The sequence below is a fragment of the Panthera pardus genome, unplaced genomic scaffold (genome assembly GCF_024362965.1).
Source record: "Panthera pardus isolate Hobbes unplaced genomic scaffold, ASM2436296v1 HiC_scaffold_2, whole genome shotgun sequence".
In the NCBI taxonomy this organism is placed as follows: domain Eukaryota; kingdom Metazoa; phylum Chordata; class Mammalia; order Carnivora; family Felidae; genus Panthera; species Panthera pardus.
Window position 1 is genome coordinate 61,066,492 of NW_026526765.1, and position 17,411 is coordinate 61,083,902.

The 17,411-nt window shown below is 36.6% G+C and overlaps 1 protein-coding gene across 3 annotated transcripts in view; it reads left to right on the forward strand.

Moving 5' to 3' along the window:
- The window catches only part of RANBP17 (RAN binding protein 17), a 332,283-nt gene that overhangs the window by 231,585 nt on the left and 83,287 nt on the right, over positions 1-17,411 (forward strand). For all 3 annotated transcript variants that reach the window (XM_053907091.1, XM_019450292.2, XM_053907092.1), the window contains 4 exons: positions 2,676-2,749; positions 3,805-3,885; positions 14,245-14,308; positions 14,401-14,509. In XM_053907091.1, coding sequence (XP_053763066.1) covers positions 2,676-2,749; positions 3,805-3,885; positions 14,245-14,308; positions 14,401-14,509 — 328 coding nt within the window. The remainder of the gene's footprint in view (positions 1-2,675; positions 2,750-3,804; positions 3,886-14,244; positions 14,309-14,400; positions 14,510-17,411) is intronic.

The following is a 17,411-nucleotide window of genomic DNA, read 5'->3' on the forward strand; positions in this document are numbered from 1 at the left end:
TCTGTGGTATAATTGAATTCAAATGTTTAAAGACATTTTCATATTATCTGCATGCTCTCTGAATGGTAAGGTGCCTTGGAAAATGTGAGACAGTCTTTTAAAAGAAATTCAGTAATCATACATTGATTTTAAATGACCCTGTCACACGTGAAAACAAATCAGATTGTTGCTCTTAATGAGCTTTTCAATTTACTATTCAGTAGATCAGATAAGTGGATTTAAGAGGTAATGATCCTGTTTAGTACTCAAGCTTGACTGTCAGATCCTAGGAGTGGAGAGAAATCCCTAGGGACAGAAGCGTTGACACAGTTCTAGATGGGATAATGGGAATCAAAGCTAATGGATGATAAAAGGAATGGTGCAAGTTACAAGGATAATTGTGGATTAAAGCACTGCCATGTGTCAATGTTGACTGTTTTTTCTAGTATCTTATTGGGTCAAATCTGATACTCGGAGAAGCTGTTTTGACAGCAGAACACAACAGACCTGCCTGCCCAGCTTCCCCCTTCCTTGAATGCCAGGGACACCACAGAAAACTTCCCTGTAAGAAGGACCAATTGGAAAAAAAAAAAAAAAAAAGATTTTTAAACAGTCTTAAAGGTTTAAAATCACATTTTAGTTATTATGTTTTTATTATTCAATGTTGCATGGATAAAATCAAAATTAGATTAATTTTGAGCTACGCCATAAAAAATATAGCACTTATAAAGTCTTGAAAATGTAAAACCTTGATTTTACAAAAATACAATACAATGTAGTGGGGGAAATGGACACCCGAACAATTACAGGTGTGAAAAACACCATGAGAGAGGAATGGACCAGACACTGTGGGAGCATAAAGGAGAGTGATCTCCCTGGGACAGCAGAGAAGAATGCAGAGGAGATGACTTTTGAATGGGAATCAAGGGGAGAGGAAAAAGAAAGCTAATTCAGGCAGAATGAGCAGCACACGAACGACTAGAAATCTGAAATTGCGCGAGAAGCCTCAGTGATCCATCAGTATTTCATTGTGGCTTCAGATGGAGGGAAATGGTAGAAGATGAGGTCTGTTGGGGCCAAGTTGTGAAGGGCCTTGTGTGCCATTAACCATGTCAATACAGGTTTTCTAAGGGACCCAGTTTACTTCCATCCATAAAAGAGGGTTAGGATCATGCTGAGATAAGGGAAACTTCCCTTTCTACATACCATTCTTCCTTTGAGCCTTCTCTGTGCGTAAACATTTCTGATCTTTGAGGACTGGTGGCGACTAACTTCCCTGGGAGTTTTTCTCCCTAGCTCCCTCTTCCCCCTAAACATCTTACAAACACAGTGATAGCTTCAATCCTATAAGAGATGAAGGCCTCCTCTCATGAGCAAAATCATAGATACAGTAATTGAAATGCTTTTCTGTAGGGCTCAGAAATTAGCAGAAGGGGCAACAGGAATGTGAATCTCAGTTTTCCTTTTTCTCTCCCCCACCTTTTCCCCTCTACCCTTCTTTCCTTCTCTTGCCCTCTCCACTTGCCCCCCACCTTTTCCTCTCTCTCCCACTGGCCTGAGCAGCTTCTGGTTATAGGACTTAGGATGAAAGCCCAGAACACAAGCTTCTGCTTTGAATGGTGTTTAAAATCCAGATACGAGATCTCTGCAGTGAACAGCCTTCCTCCCTTGTATAATCCTGTAATTCACCTTCATGACCTGTGATAGTGTATGAAGCTGGTGTTCACATGTGAAAAGCAAAAGGCATAGGGAGTGAAAGCTAAGTTGCCATGCCATACCATAAGAAATAGGCGGAGCGGGAGAAAGTGAGAGAACACAATCACAGGGGATCAAATCACAGAAGAGAAATCCCATACAGCTGGTGTCTGGCAGGGATAACCTGGAATCACACCAGAGCATCAGGGAGTATGGAGGTGTCAACCCACCTCTCAGCTTTGCCAGGCTATTAGGGAATATTCCATTGGCTGCTGGTGGCATTTTCCCACTTGAAGTAGGATATGTTTATAAGCTCAATGTGGCTTAGGTTGGGACTGAAATGTTGCACCCCAAACTCTGCCACCAACACTCCCTAATTGGGAGCTTAATGGATTCCCCAGGCCCTGATGTATTCAACAGAGAATCTCTGAGCCTGGGATTTCCGTTTCAGCATGGAAAGTAAGACCTATCTCTATATTGGGGGGAGCTTAATTGAAAGATTTTTGAGGAGAATGTTTATAAATTCTTTAACTTCCTCTTATTTTTGAAATCCTTATTTTTATAACTGCCTGACATAATCCTGAATTGTTTGATGGTTTGCTGATACCTGGCATAGATGGAAATTTTTTAAATGTTTTATTTATTGAGACACTCCACTTTTCAGCCCTTTGTATACATAACGCCCATCTTTGAGAAAGGGTTGGTTTACCAGTTTGAGAAAGAAAATTATGTGGTGTGCTGGGAATAAAATGAGTCTGTGAGTGTGGGTGTGTGTGGGTGGGTATGTATTTCAAAATGAGAGAGGTACTTCCTGGAAGAAAAAGAGAGTAAATTTTTAAAGTATAATTTTTTCTCTAAATCCTTCATTTGCTCTCCCTACCGACACCCTACTTCACTGTGGATGCAGCAATGCTTTAAATCTTCCATTTGTTCAGTTTGAATAGTCTTTTGAAAATCTATGTTAATGATAAAGCTTTTAACAATGAAATGTTTTCATCCAGGTATATGCCCGTATGTCAGAAGTTTTAGGAATAACAGATGACAACCATGTTCTAGAAACATTCATGACGAAAATGTGAGTTCTTGGATTTTTCTTTTGTTGTGGTTGCTTTGAATGTAATGGATACTTTTACTGTGTTTAAATCTCTTAATAAGTATTAATCTTTAATAAAAGACTTGAAAATTATGCGTTAATTCTTAGAATGGTAGCATTGTTCTTAATTGAAACTTAATTTCACATATTTAAAATTCACCACCCTAAAGACATTCTTCTTATTTGTCAAGGAATCCATACCACTGCAGTATGCCCCATCAAAACGTGGTTTTAAGATGTTTATAGACTTTGACTCTTCAAGACAATTGGGCAGCACTTTTGCTTTTAATTAGAAAGAAAATACCCAATTTCAAAGAGCATCTGAAGAGATTATTGCAAACTGGAATCATTGGGAGGGGTTTGATTGCCTTAAGACAGGGCATTCATTGATTCCAGCAGGAACTTAATGGCTATCAAAAACCTACTCATGGAAAATTCCCTTAAATCATCCTTATAATTTGTTAGCAGAATTAACGAGTTTCTAGTCATAGACAGAATTTTGTACATTTAGTCTCAACTTGTATGCCTCCAGTTGGCAACCCACTACATCTGTGTAACAGATAGACAGCACTGTGTTGCTTGCAGAGAACAAAGCTACACAAACAATCATGATCATAAAAAGTGAGCTTTGGAGCCACAAGTTTGATGGTTCATTTCTTGGCAGTAACTGTGAGCCCCTATTTGACTTCCTTTGTAACTCCTGCTGTCATTCGCTAATATGCTTGTTTTACATACAAACTTGATACTTCTTCTGTGAAACACTTAGACAGTTTTTTCAATGTACAAAACTAACTGTGTGGAATTATGTACCATTCGGGGAGCAGTGTTCATTGTATATTGATAGGATATAATTTTGATTATGCCATTAAAAAAAGTAGAATAGAAAATGTTCTAGTGGTATTTAAACCTGTTTTTCAACTTCGTGAGATATTTCGGGTTTAGGTCATGTAACTTAACGTACATATATGTGTATTTTCATGTTCTCCCTGTACAACCAAATACCTTACTTACAATTAAAAACTTGTTTTCATATTTAGCGTTACAAATCTTAAATACTGGGGAAGATGTGAGCCTGTGATTTCAAGGACTCTTCAGTTCCTAAATGATCTTTCTGTTGGATATCCTTTTTACTGTATATCTAGTAATGTATAGAAACACCCCAACAGGTACATTCTATTGGCCAGGTGTTTTCCTTGCTTATAATGTTGCAGGTTTGTTTTTTTTTTTTTAAGAAAAAACCTTTCATTTAGCCTTATATTTATTTAAATGTGTGTTTTTGAAAGATTTATATTAGCTACCTACTGCCAAGTATTTATTCAGTCACAATTGAATTTATATGGATATATAGATTCCTAACTAGTTAAAGTTATGTTTATACCCATCCAGGTTAATAAGTGGATACATAAGAAAGTATACAACCTCATGTGTCTTAGTCTGTGATTTTTCATAATTTTCAGGGAGTTCTTATTTTAAAAGAAAGCATGTAACTAATTTTAAGAAGGTCGAAATGTTCTAAAAATATTACCTTATAAAAATTGAATTCCTGAGAGTAAATACTATAGCTTCAGTATTCTTCAATTGAAAAGAATATTATTTTGATTAGTTAAGAGGCACAAAGGAGGAATAGGAAGAAAATTATATAAGTGTTTTTACCACTTCTTGGATTATTGCCGCCAACAAATCAACATCTTATTTACTCCAAAATAAGATTTCCCATTATGCATTAAATGTTTGGGTTTCTATCTTTAGCAGATTTCTTAAATCTAACTAGAATCATCCTTTCTCATTAGATTATAGTTGATACTATTGTCCTGTTTCTACCAATGAGAGAGAAGCATGTAGATTGTCTTTTATATGTTAGCTATCAAACATACAGGACTTGTGAAAAATAAGTGTTGGTTTAGTTAACCACCGAGATTAGCTGAAATTTAAATATGAGGACAGCATTCTGAAAATCAGTGGCATTGGATAGAAATCTTTAATGTAGGCTCACTGCAGGAATATGTTTGTATTAGTTAAGTTTAAAATTGTGTTCCTTGGGAAACCATAAAAGATTTCCAAAGTATTAGACACCCACTTTTGTGCTGGAATTTAATATGCAACTTTTTATTGGAAAATAATCGTCCTTGTCTGGCAAAATCCACCATGCAATATTTCTGTTAGTAGGTATAATGCAATAAAGACAGGGAGGGCTATTTATCACTACAAATTTTGAGGATTTCAGGATTCTTTTTATTATTTTAATATATTTCTTTGATATTAAATCAGAAAAATGATAAATTACACCTGTCCAGGCTGTTTTTCCTTTTTACTGGAAAGTGATGTACAACCCAATTCCAGTGGTCATTTTGGCTTTTTAAGATATGTATTTTTTCTTATTAAAAAAAAAAAAACTCAACCTGTATTTTTTTTTTAATAATAATGCTGAAATACTCTTTATTTCTAACATATGAAGTGGTTTATAAGTACTTCCTAGTCTTGCAAACTCTGGCCTTTTCACAATGAATTACTTTGAGAGCACGTTATCTGAAAAGAAGCCTGTGTTATTTTACAGCACGTATCTATTGTTTAGATTTACCCTGTTTTTTAGGTTGGAATTGAAATCTAATATAAAATTAATTTGATTTGTATTCTTTTTGGTATAATGTGCATAATGCCTAATTTATTTCTATCCAATATTTAAGTAAGATGCTTTTCCTATGACCTTATATCTCTTATATATTCTTTAATTCTAAAATTATAACCTTTTGTTTCATAAGATGTTTATTGCTTTTGAACACTTCTCGAAGTTAATAAAAAATCATATTTTCAGAAAACTTATTAGATAAAACTTAAAAGCTATAACATTTAAACCAAGGGATGCAAATGATTTCAACTTGGGTACATTGATTTATATTTTTTAACAATTATTTCAGGTTTCCATATTTAGAAATATATATTAGTTCAATTTGATTTCAGTGCTCAGTTATTTGAATTATAAATCATTATGTCCCTTCTAGCTGATCAGTCATGAAATATCTTTGAATTCATTTACATAATGGAATATGTGAGTGCTATATCTATTTCAGTGCAGTTGCTGGTTACCTAATGCATGTTTTGTTGTTTCCAATCTGTTTCTTTATTATAATATGTTTTTAAGTCCTGATTTTAAAGCAGTACATTATATTTGTGTTAAAAATCAGCTGGCACTCTTCGGCACTAGAAACACTTATGCAAGATAAAAATCATCACCAACTGGCCTCTATTAATGGAAACCTATTTATATATTAATATTCAAAATATCTGTGTTTAAAATACTAGTACGGAATAACTGAAAAGCATCTTACTATGAAGTTTTTAAATGTTCCTGATTACTTTCTAATGCATGTCTTTAGATATTTTTTGTTTTGTTTTTTCTGTTTTTATCATCTTCAGAGTGAATGCTACTCAGTGTTTGTTTATGGTTCACAAGGCCAGTCTATGAACTTTAGTGTTCTTGTATCTGACTGCTTGCTTGGAAATTGAAGTCACAAAAGATCCTCATTTTTAGGAAGTGTAAACAGGCTCATGTTTACTTGCCTCAAGGCAGTAGTCTCAAACTTTAGGGATGATCAGAATCGCTAGAGTTCTTGTTAGAATACAAATTGCTGGACCCCACCCCTAGAGTGTATGTTTTAGGAGGTGTTAGACAGGCCTGAGAATTTGCATTTTCAGCAAGTTTCCAGTGATGCTGGTGGCTTAGGGATCATGCTATGAGAACTTGTGCTTTAAGATAATTGGAAACTTGAAGTGGATGTCCCAAATAAGAAAGTCAGGTATTTCTCTACAGGACTCTGTCTTCACTAGGGAAAGTCAGACTTGACATTTTTAGAGATAGGCTAGTGCCTTAAATAATAATGTATATGAGGAGACAGTTTCATTAAGTCCCCAGATTTTAACTGGAGAGTCTGTTGCATTTTACTCCAAAGTTTCTGTTTGCCAAATTTGAAGCTTTCCAAATTGGTAAGACTACTGTAATTTTAAAATCCAGTGGCGCTTTTGAGGGAAAGTTTATGTTTTCCTATCAGATTCGTTACATGAGGCATATATATTACACTCAGCAAATATATCTGAGTAACTTTTTAATATATTCTTTAACTTTCCAAGACTAAATTTCAAGAAATTCCAGATTCTAAATAGCTTTATTTAACATGCACAGAGTTGAAATGGCTCTGTCCTAGGGCAGTCTTCCACATCCGGGTCTCATACTTACGGATCCTTTTTCCTCTTTAAAATACTTTCCAGTCATGGGGCACCTGGGTGGCTCAGTAGGTTAAGCATCCGGCTTCAGTTCAGGTCATGATCTCACAGTTCATGATCTTGTGGTTCATGAGTTCGAGCCCCGTGTAGGGCTCTGTGATGACAGCTCAGAGCCTGGAGCCTGCTTTGAATTCTGTGTCTCCCTCTCCCTGCCCCTCCTGTGCTCGTGCTCTGTCTCTCTCCCTCAAAAATAAATAAACATGAAAAAAATAAAAATAAAAAAATAAAATAAAATACCTTCCAGTCATAAATTCTAGTTTCCAACTGGGGAAGGGATAAGATTTTTCAAGTGATTAGGACAAGGAAGTGGCTGGGAAGACTGGGGAGAGAAGGGTCATACAAAGCCATGAAATAAACTTATTTTAAATGCTGAGAAAGACGGAGGAAAGTGTTAAATTTCATCTAAAATTCTGTTTATTAATCAGTATTTCAAGTTTTTCTTCCCTTGAAGAATAATTGATCAATATTTCTACTTCAATTCATTGTTCACTCAAATTTATAGCAGTGACATGTCTCACTTTGGGTTTCAGGTAGATAATAATGAGAAAGGAAATTTCATTTTCTATTAGGCCCTCTATTGGTAGTTGCCCTTACTACATCATCTTCAAAGAAAACCCAAAATATCTTTAGCTTTTGAAAAACAGGCACCATAACAGGGTCCTACATTAATTCATGAATTTATCCAAATTCATTTTACCCTGTTGATACTGTTAACTACAATTCTTAGGATGAATAACTTCTCTGTGCTATTGCAAAACCATCTTCATAATTCACAGGGCCCCACACAAAATGAAAATGTGGGGTGCCTTGTTCCTAAGCTGTTAAGAATTTCAGGGCACCTGGCTGCCTCGGTGCGTGGAGCACGTGACTCTTGATCTTAGGGTTGTAAATTCGAGCCCCGTGTTAGGTGTAGAGATTTTTTAAAAATAAAATCTTAAAAAAACTTTTTTTTCAAGACCTCACCAACACAGCATTGAAGCAAACACTGGCCCTTCTAAGCATAGAACACTGTATAAATGCATAGCATGGACATCCGCGAAGCTGGCCTGCATTATTTGGTAAAGAAGTAATTCCCTCCATTTGGCTTCAGACTAACCCTCTAACACTTTGAGACTATCTCCTTAGTTCCTGTACACCAGGATTTGGTGAACATAATTCCTATCTACATGCATCCTACATGTGTTTATCTATCGGTAGCTTAGTTTATCTATTGGTAGCTTATCTCAATTGTTTTCATGTTTACAAGCCAAAGAATCTCTTTCCTGTTCAGGCTACTTGATCCCTGTGATGATTTTCTTTTTCAGCCCCTCACCTCTTCTAGCTTCCTTTGTCTTTTCTTGCTTGTTTTTCATGGTGGTGGTGGTGGTGGTAGTTCTAGTGTAATACCCAGAACTGCATCCTTAATTTAGATTTAATGCTGAGTAAGAATAAAATAATGATTTTTAAACTTAATTCTATACTCATCCTAATGATTTATTTTATATTACTGGCCTCTTTTTTTTGGGGGGGGGGGGGGGGAGGGGAGAGAGAGAAAGAAAGAGCCCAAGTAGGGGAGGGGCAGAGAGAGGGGGAATCCCAAGCAGGCTCTACGCTAATGCTGCAGAGCCTGAGGCAGGGCTTGAACTCACAAACCATGAGGACATGACTTGAGATGAAATCAAGAGTTGGTCCCTTCCCCCCCCCCCTCCCCCCGCCGCCGAGCCACCCAGGAGCCCCTTACTGGCCTCTCTCAGTTTAGCAAATATTAATTAAGCATTTGCTAAGTACAGGGCAAAAGGACAAATGAGACACAGATCCTGCCCTCCCAGATTTTAAATTCTAATAGAATTGATCCTGATTCCAGACTGCCTTTCACATATTTTTCCTAAGAGCTCAAAGTCCATTGTTTTATTAACATAGTTTCTTTTTCCTTTTAAAATTTAACTCAAATAAATTACATACTAATTTTCTGAAAATTTATTCATCAAAAATAATATGGGCATGTGACATTTTGATATGGTGGCTTTGAGGGAGTGCTTTTTATTCAAGGTCATTTAGATATAGCTTATATACAAGCCATTAAATATACAACTAATGTGCAAACCATACATCCTTACCCTGTCACTGATCTTCCCTCCACCGGGGTATGAATCCTGAATGAGGTGGGGGTCAGGAAAGAGTAGAGGGTGAGAGATGAAACAAAGGTGTAGAACAAAATAAGGGTGAAGGATGGAAGTACAATTGGGTATGTCTGTTACAGGAAATATTTAGTAACAAACAGTAGTAATTCTGCTTTTGTGAAACAGTATTAAAATGTATTGCTTTATTTCAGTGAATACCACCATCTCCAGATGGTTTTGAGAATGTTAAATAAAACTAGTTTCAGCATATATCCCTCAGGCGTATTTCTATTAACATTTCTCATCAAAAGAAATGTTGATTTATTTCTTTGTTTTCTGTCTCTATTATCCATGGAAAAGTCATCCCATAATTTATCTGCTCCATTTGTTTTTATACTAGAATCAAGTGTGAGAATCCTCTCTACTCCTTTTCTGTAACCCACTTATTCAGACCTTCACACAATTCTTTAGATTCCTGCTTCACAAGATTACCTTCCTCGAGTATTATTGTGATCTGATCATTTCTCTTCCCAAAAGCCCAGAATCACTTCCCCTTGCTTCTCGGGTCAAAGTGAAATTATTGATTAGAACATGAGTCCTTTAACAGTACTTGACTTACTGAGTTCTCATAACTAATTTTCTGATCCACCTCTCAACCACTATCTGTACTTTATGCTCGGGCGAAGGAAATTTATTTTACCTTCCCCTTGACACCCTTAATTATCTTTACTGAATCACCACATATGCTGTTCTTTTCATTTGACCCATTGCAACTCAATTAGGTCTCTCTTAAATTTTCAAGTCTTGCTGAAGACTTGTTGAAGCTGTATTGAAACAGTTATGAACCTTTGTCATTGTATTAACTGAAAGAACATGAGTCATTTAATTTCTCTGAGGCTCAGTTACTTCATCTGTAGAAAGGGAATATTATCTATCTCTTGGGATTTTGTAAGGATTAAATAAAGTAATAAATATGTAACAATGTATCTTTGCTCAAGGAGCCATGCTGATCTTCCTACCGGTTTTAGTACATGTGCTGCCAGAAGCGAGCACTGTAACAATATATCTATGTTATCTAAGAAAATATGACACCTAATACTACTGATCCTGTCACACAGTAGGTGCTCACTGAATATTAATTCCTTTCATTTCCATTCCTATCGTCTTTATTTTTCTTGATGTTCCTGAACACCTAGTTCTTATCTGTATGTCCGAAGATGAGTATCACATAGCTTTGTATTGGCTAGTCCTCTCAGCTATCAGGCTGGAAGTTATTAGAGATTAGGAGTCTTTTTTTTTCTTTCTCCTCTTCTATAGTTCACAATTTCACGTAGTGGGCATGTGAACCTAATGTTACCCTTTAGTTAATTGACAAAGCCTTAACTCCTGTTCCTTATAAGTAATTAATAGTATTCCTTAAGATGCTTCATTTTGGTTATACATATTTGGATTTTTTTTAGTTTAGTAGTTTATGAACATAATCTCACTTTTGAAATAACGAAACTGATATTTCAGTAATTATACTTTGTACCTGTCATCTACCGATAGCAATTTCCAACATGTCTTTTTCTTATCTGTGAACTTTCTTCTATCATTAGGATAATGTGTTTTTAATTCTGTCTGCAAAACCTATTTGTAAACATGTATGGCTTTTAAATAATTGCCTAGATCAATGTATCATCTACCCTCTAGTGCTCAGCGAATGTCTTACACCTAATACACCAACTGCTTCTTTGATTTTAAAACAGAAATTGCTTCACACATTAACACTTCTGTAATAAGATATATAAACACCACAATTGGTGACATTTAAAACACCCTTTCTTTCTCAGCACATAAAATGATGATGTTTTTTCTAACCAGTGGCATTTTAGGTGTGATGAAATGTAGATACTCAGTGAAGTCTGGCTACCATGAATTGAAGTCCTACTTGGTGTTGCCGTGCCCATCAGCTACTATAGTGTGTAGTACTCCAGGAACTGAAAAAACCAGTTCATTCTCAGCTTGGTTTTCCTCTTCTTCAGAGGTACAGATTTTCAAAATTTCCAACCATCTGTAGGATATACCATTTCTTTTGACTTTTTCCTTCCTTTCTTTGTCATCCTAGCTGTCAGTAAGACCTTGTTCCCCTTCCTCAGTGTTTTCATAAGTCTATATGGAAACAAACGGAAATTTTCTAGGAATTGTGTTTAGTGAGTTGATATCAGCCAGGCTGTGGAGTCTGCTCAGTCCTGGATGTGATGAAGGTTCTTTAATAAATTGGTCCCTCCTAAAAGAACAGTTCCCCTGTTTTTTCTGGGACCTACTTCCAGTTTCCTTTGTATCTCAAGAAGCTAGTGATCTCTCTCAAATCACTGGCCTCTTTAAAATCAAATGGATATGATGTAACCTGATGAAAGCTTATGGTTTAGAGTCACGCTCTTACAGTTAGAGTCACACGTGTTCCATGTGTGACCTTCACGAAATTCTCTGACCCACTACTGTAGACTCCTACTATTGGTCCTGTTACTGTCAGCCACCATTACTATGTTCACGGTTACGAGCTGTGTCGAGCAAGCCTCAGAAATCTAACCTAGTACTGCCATGGCACTAAAATGCTCCCACCCGGCTAAAGAGGTACAACTTATAAGAACCCTAGTCTCGTAGAGAAGAACAAGATGAAAGTAAAAAGATCGTAAAGATGATGTATCCATTTGCCCTTTAAAAGAAAAAAAAAACATTATAGACTCTCTTAAGGGGTATAACTAGCTTTTAGTTGAATTCCTATAGAGGAATATAAATATTCAGATGAATTCTCATTTTTTTCTTAATTGAAAAAAAGTAAAAATTTATTCTTAATCATTTTTTTTTTTTTTTTGCTTTTGAATGTAATTAAGAGGCAGTGAGGCTGGCCTTGATGCAAAGTGCACAGATGCAATTCTGTAGAAAATGTGTCTTTGGCAGATGAGATACTTCCTGTGAGTGTTCTGTTTATTGCTACCATAAATATTCCATTGTCAAAACACGACTTGCTGTTTATTAGTAGCACTGACAGGAAGATTCCTATTAATGGCAGCATTCTTATTACCCATAGACCCTGTCACTTTTAACTTTGCAATTCCAAGAGAATTGTATTTGGTAATTACTTAAGATATTTCCTAGTTTATTGATCCCCACCCCTGTTTAACTGAGTAAAGTTTGAATGGCAGTTCTTCTGCTCACAGATTCACACAGGAAAAATCATCAAATCTCACCTTTTTTTTTTTTTTTAAGTTTATTTAGAGAGAAAGCCAGCATGAGTGGGGGAGGGGCAGAGAGAGAGGGAGAAGAGAGAGAATCCCAAGCAGGCTGTGCACCATCAGCACAAAGTCCAACGTGGGGCTCGAACTCATGAAACTGTCAGATCATGACCTGAGCCGAAACTGCAGAGTCGAACATTTAACCAACTGAGCCACCCAGGCACCCCTCAAATTTCATTTTTATATGCAGAGAAAAATCTTTCTAGTTGTATTCTGATCTTCTTCACCTAAAGCAGAATTTCCTTAGATTTCTACTAACTGGTCTCATCGTTTCATAGAATTCAATAATTTTCTCTTCCTGGTTAGTCTCTTATGGGTCAGTCCTGATCTTGTTCCCCTTCAGCCTGCCAGAAAAACAGTGCATTGAGCACCCACTTGACAGCAGTGCGCTGAGGAAAATGCATAGGCGCAGCCCCTGCCCTTAGAAAGTTTACCGTCTGACATGAAGGTGAACCAAATATACATGCTTACTATGCAGCTGGGATGGTTGCTGTAGAGTCAGAGGGACTTGAATCTAAATTATACTGTTTGTCTTTTGGAAAGTTCTGTTTAATCTTTTCAAATCTGTTTCCTCATCAGAAAAATAGAAGTGATGCTACCTACCTCATGGGATTGTGAGAGTCATCCCTGCAGGTAGCAAACATTCTGTACACGTTCGTTCTCTGCATCTTTGTGTCTTCCTCCCTGATTTATAATTGCCAAAGACATTTGCATCATATGATCCTCACAACAGGCCTGTGGGATAGCTTGGGTGATAGGTTTCACCCTTGCTTGTTGGAGAGGGAAACTAAGGCTCAGAGTGGCCGAGTACAGTACTCAGACTCAGAACCAGCTGCTTGGATGGGGTAGTCAAGCTAGAAGCCCAGCCTTCCTGACTCATGTTCAATGTCTTCCCTACTCTTACACCCACACCTGAGGGACTAAGTAAGAGAAGAGGGTGTTTGTATACTAAATAGACCTTCTTAGAACCACATCAGCCCTTCTTTGATGGCAGCATTAACCAGAATTATTTAGACCTTGTGATAATGTTTATGGTTTTTCCACTTTCTTCTCGTTCTGAGCTGAACTGTTCAGGTGAAAATGTGGTACAGTAGAAGGAACGTGGCCTCTGTAGTCAAACCTCAGTTCACATCTCAGCACTGTCAATCTATAGCTGTGTAATCTTGGGCAAGTAACTTAATTTCTCTGAACTTCTGTTTTCTTATCTATGAGTTAGAAATAAATAATATTGGACAGTGTAATTGTGAAGCTAGGTGAAATAACAAATATAAGGTGTCTTACACCTACTAGAAATGTCGGGCTTGTCCTTCAATACTTGGTGACATGCATCAGCTACATCTTTCTAAGCATTCTCATCTTCATCTAAAGCAGAATTTCCTTAGATTTCTACTAACTGGGCTCATTGTTTCTTAGAATTGAATAATTTTCTCTTTCTGGGTAGTCTATTATAGGTCTTTTATAATTATTTTTTATGAAATAATATTAAGTGAAGAGAAGTTCTCAAGTTATATCCAAAATGTAGAAAGGGTCAGTTTTAATTTTCTACTATCAAGGCTTTAATAGTAAAGAAGTTTTTGTCTTAATTATAAAATTCATTTTTCCTTTCCATAACTAGAATATGTATAAGATAGGAAAAGTAATTGCACTGGTTAATAATGGATTATCATTCTTAACAGAATGAAAGACATTTCTGTAGGAATGCTCTTTAGAAATAATATTGATTCTTCATAAATAGAAATTGATGCCATTATAGTCTTATTTTGTGATTGATTATCTATTGATAAAACAATTATATTTCCCCAGATTCCTTAACTCCTATTACCTATATCCTTTTAAAAAAACTTGTGAAGATAGATGCTGTGAAATTCATGCTAAAAAACCACACGGTAAGTCTTACTTCCTTTAATTAATGACTAGAAATTTCTGGGTAGTTTAGGTAAAGCATTAATAACTTTGGATACTCTTTTGCTTTCATTAGAGTGAACACTTCCCCTTCCTTGGCATCAGTGACAGTTACAGTCTCAGTGACTTCAGGTGCCGAACAACCTTCTACACGGCCCTCACTCGCCTTCTGATGGTAGACCTAGGTAAGGTCAAGAATTTAAGCCTGATTAATAAGGGCTCGATGACATACTTGGGCGAACAAAGGAGAATACTAGTGAGCACCACATTTAAGTTACTAGAATTTATCATCTTTGACAGTTTTCTACAACTCTCCATGATTTGAGCATCAAAAGACAAATCTTTGTATTTCAAGTGGTATTTTTCACTTCAAATAGGACCTGCATTAATTCTTTACTTCACAATGTATTTTCTGGGTATCCTTTGATCCATTACTTGTACTACTGTGAATCTAGGTAATAGTCTTAAATATGGAAGAGCTTTACACCAGTGATTTTCTTTGTAATGACACTTAATCTAGAAAAAAAATGGAAACAATGCAAATATCCAATAGTAGGGAATTGTACAATTATTGCACATCTACTTACTTGATGGAATAGTCTGTAGTCTTAAAATTGGGATTTGAAGATAATGCAATACATGAAATTTTGTAACATTAAGTGAAAAAACTAGGTGTTAAACTGTGTAAATGATATGAGCATGCCTAGGGTGGGTGGGGAATGCATCCAAAAAAGACTTAAATTATTTTAAAATGTTAAATATTGTTTTGGGCTAACTATAGGTAGCTTTTTCTCATTCCAGATTATTTGACATTTTCTTTAAGGTATCACTTTTGTAATGGGAAAAAATATAACTTACTTAAAAATTTTTTTCATTGAAAAGCTGAAGTTAGCGGGGCGCCTGGGTGGCGCAGTCGGTTAAGCGTCCGACTTCAGCCAGGTCACGATCTCGCGGCCCGTGAGTTCAAGCCCCGCGTCAGGCTCTGGGCTGATGGCTCGGAGCCTGGAGCCTGTTTCCGATTCTGTGTCTCCCTCTCTCTCTGCCCCTCCCCCGTTCATGCTCTGTCTCTCTCTGTCCCAAAAATAAATAAAAAATGTTGAAAAAAAAAAAAAAAAAAAAGGATGTGATACTTTTAAAAAAAAAAAAAAAGAAAGAAAAGCTGAAGTTAGCTAAATGTATCCACAGGTAGATAGTACCTTAGGATGGGCACTTAAGCCTCTATGGTGACCATGTTATTCTGGATTCCCATCCCCATCGCCCCCCAGCCGTGTTTGAATACTGCAGGTTAAATTAATCAGTTTATAGATACATGAAAGAGTTCAGTCAATGACAATATTATCCTTAAGATGATTACTGATCCTTAAGATCATCCTTAAGATATTACTGATGATATTTTTTTCATTCTTTCTCTTGCAGTATATTGATTGATCCATCAACTTAAATATGAATTTTTTTAAATATGATCTTACAAAAGGTGAAAGGATAAATAATTTTATTTTGCACATAAAAGACATTGCACCTTGTCGTATAAAGGTGACTAAATCCTTCTCTGTTCCACATCTGCATTATTTCCATGCATTTCAACAGAATAAATTACCAGAGAGACAAACAGCCAAAAGTTGAGAGAAATGCATCTAGAATGATTAAGGAGCTTGATGCGATTGATTTCTAAAGAAAGATTAAAAGAACCATGTATGTATAACTTGGCTAAGTGACAACTAGGGCTTGAGGCAAAGAGAACTGTCTATAAATATTTGAAGAGTGTAAACCAGGCATGCAAAACCCAATCATCTGCTACCTTAGGCAAGTGGGAGAGCTGAGTGACAGCTTTGCATACTGCACACTGGCCTGAGTTACCTCTTGGCTGCTGCATTGGAGCAAAGAGGAGCAGCCCAACTCTGTCATTGTTCTCAATGATCCTTTAGAGAGCACACTGTGCTGAGCTCTCAGGGCAAAACAGAGACCAGCCAGGTGTACAGGCCCCTGCCCTCAAGGAGCTTGCCCCCTTGCTTTCCTCCCAGTTGTCCCAGCATTAAAGAAGACTTTAAAACCCTTGTCTAGACTTAATCTATTTCCTAAAGACTTAAAAATGCTCCTTTACTGACCCTGTCCGACAGTGAAAGAGGTGGGGAGACAAAAGCTAAAGAGAACGAGGTAGAGGAGATTTCCTGGAAATAGGTTCATGTCACGCACATTTTCAAGACCTAGAAATGGAGTAGGTCAAGATCCTTTCTCACATAGTCAATGTAGACAAAAGAACCTTCCATAAATCCACAGTAGCTTAAACAGCAGGGTGGCACTGCCGACATTCACCGCCCCTCCCCCCACTTACCACTGCATTGATAATTGAGAGTCATGATGATGCCCAGAAAGACCCAGTGTTGCAGGCTGCCATCTTGAAGCCTACTTTTATTTAGTATCGCTCAGTGTAAACTGTGAGGTATGAGAAGCTGAAGTAAAATATCTAAACTTGAATAACTAAAAGAGGATTTTATTAGGTTTCTCAGGATTAGATTCCTTTGCATTATCTAACTCATAACAATATAAAGTATAAATTGATATTTTCTTAGCTCGAAGTGTTTTTTAAAAGTAAATATCCTTTTAGATTGCAAGCACTTTTTAGACCTCAGGGGAAATAGAGACAGACTATGTGGAAGGGCCTGGTACGTGGTAGGTGTTGCGTACAAGTAAACTGAATCTGGCTATAGACAAAGTTAAAAACAATGGCAGCTACAGTCATGGAACTTTTACATTGTTTGAAAAGAAAGTCTTTATTAGTGGTTTTCACTTTTTAAAATAATTGAAGGTATATTATAAGCATCAAGGGATGATTTGTGGTATATATTACCCAGAGCTTCTGTTCCTTGTTAGGAATCAGAGTTGCTCTTCTTCCCAAAATACATATTGAGCTCCTTCAGGGCATGGACTTTGCCGTTTTCACGTTTTCTAGTACCAGTCTCCTATTGCTACATTGTAGGTGTTCAGTAAATATTTAGTGAATGAATGACACAAAAGTGTACCATAACCAAGATGCCATCATCATAGTTCCTGGAATCAGCAATTCCTGCCAGGTTCTGTCTGGGAGTA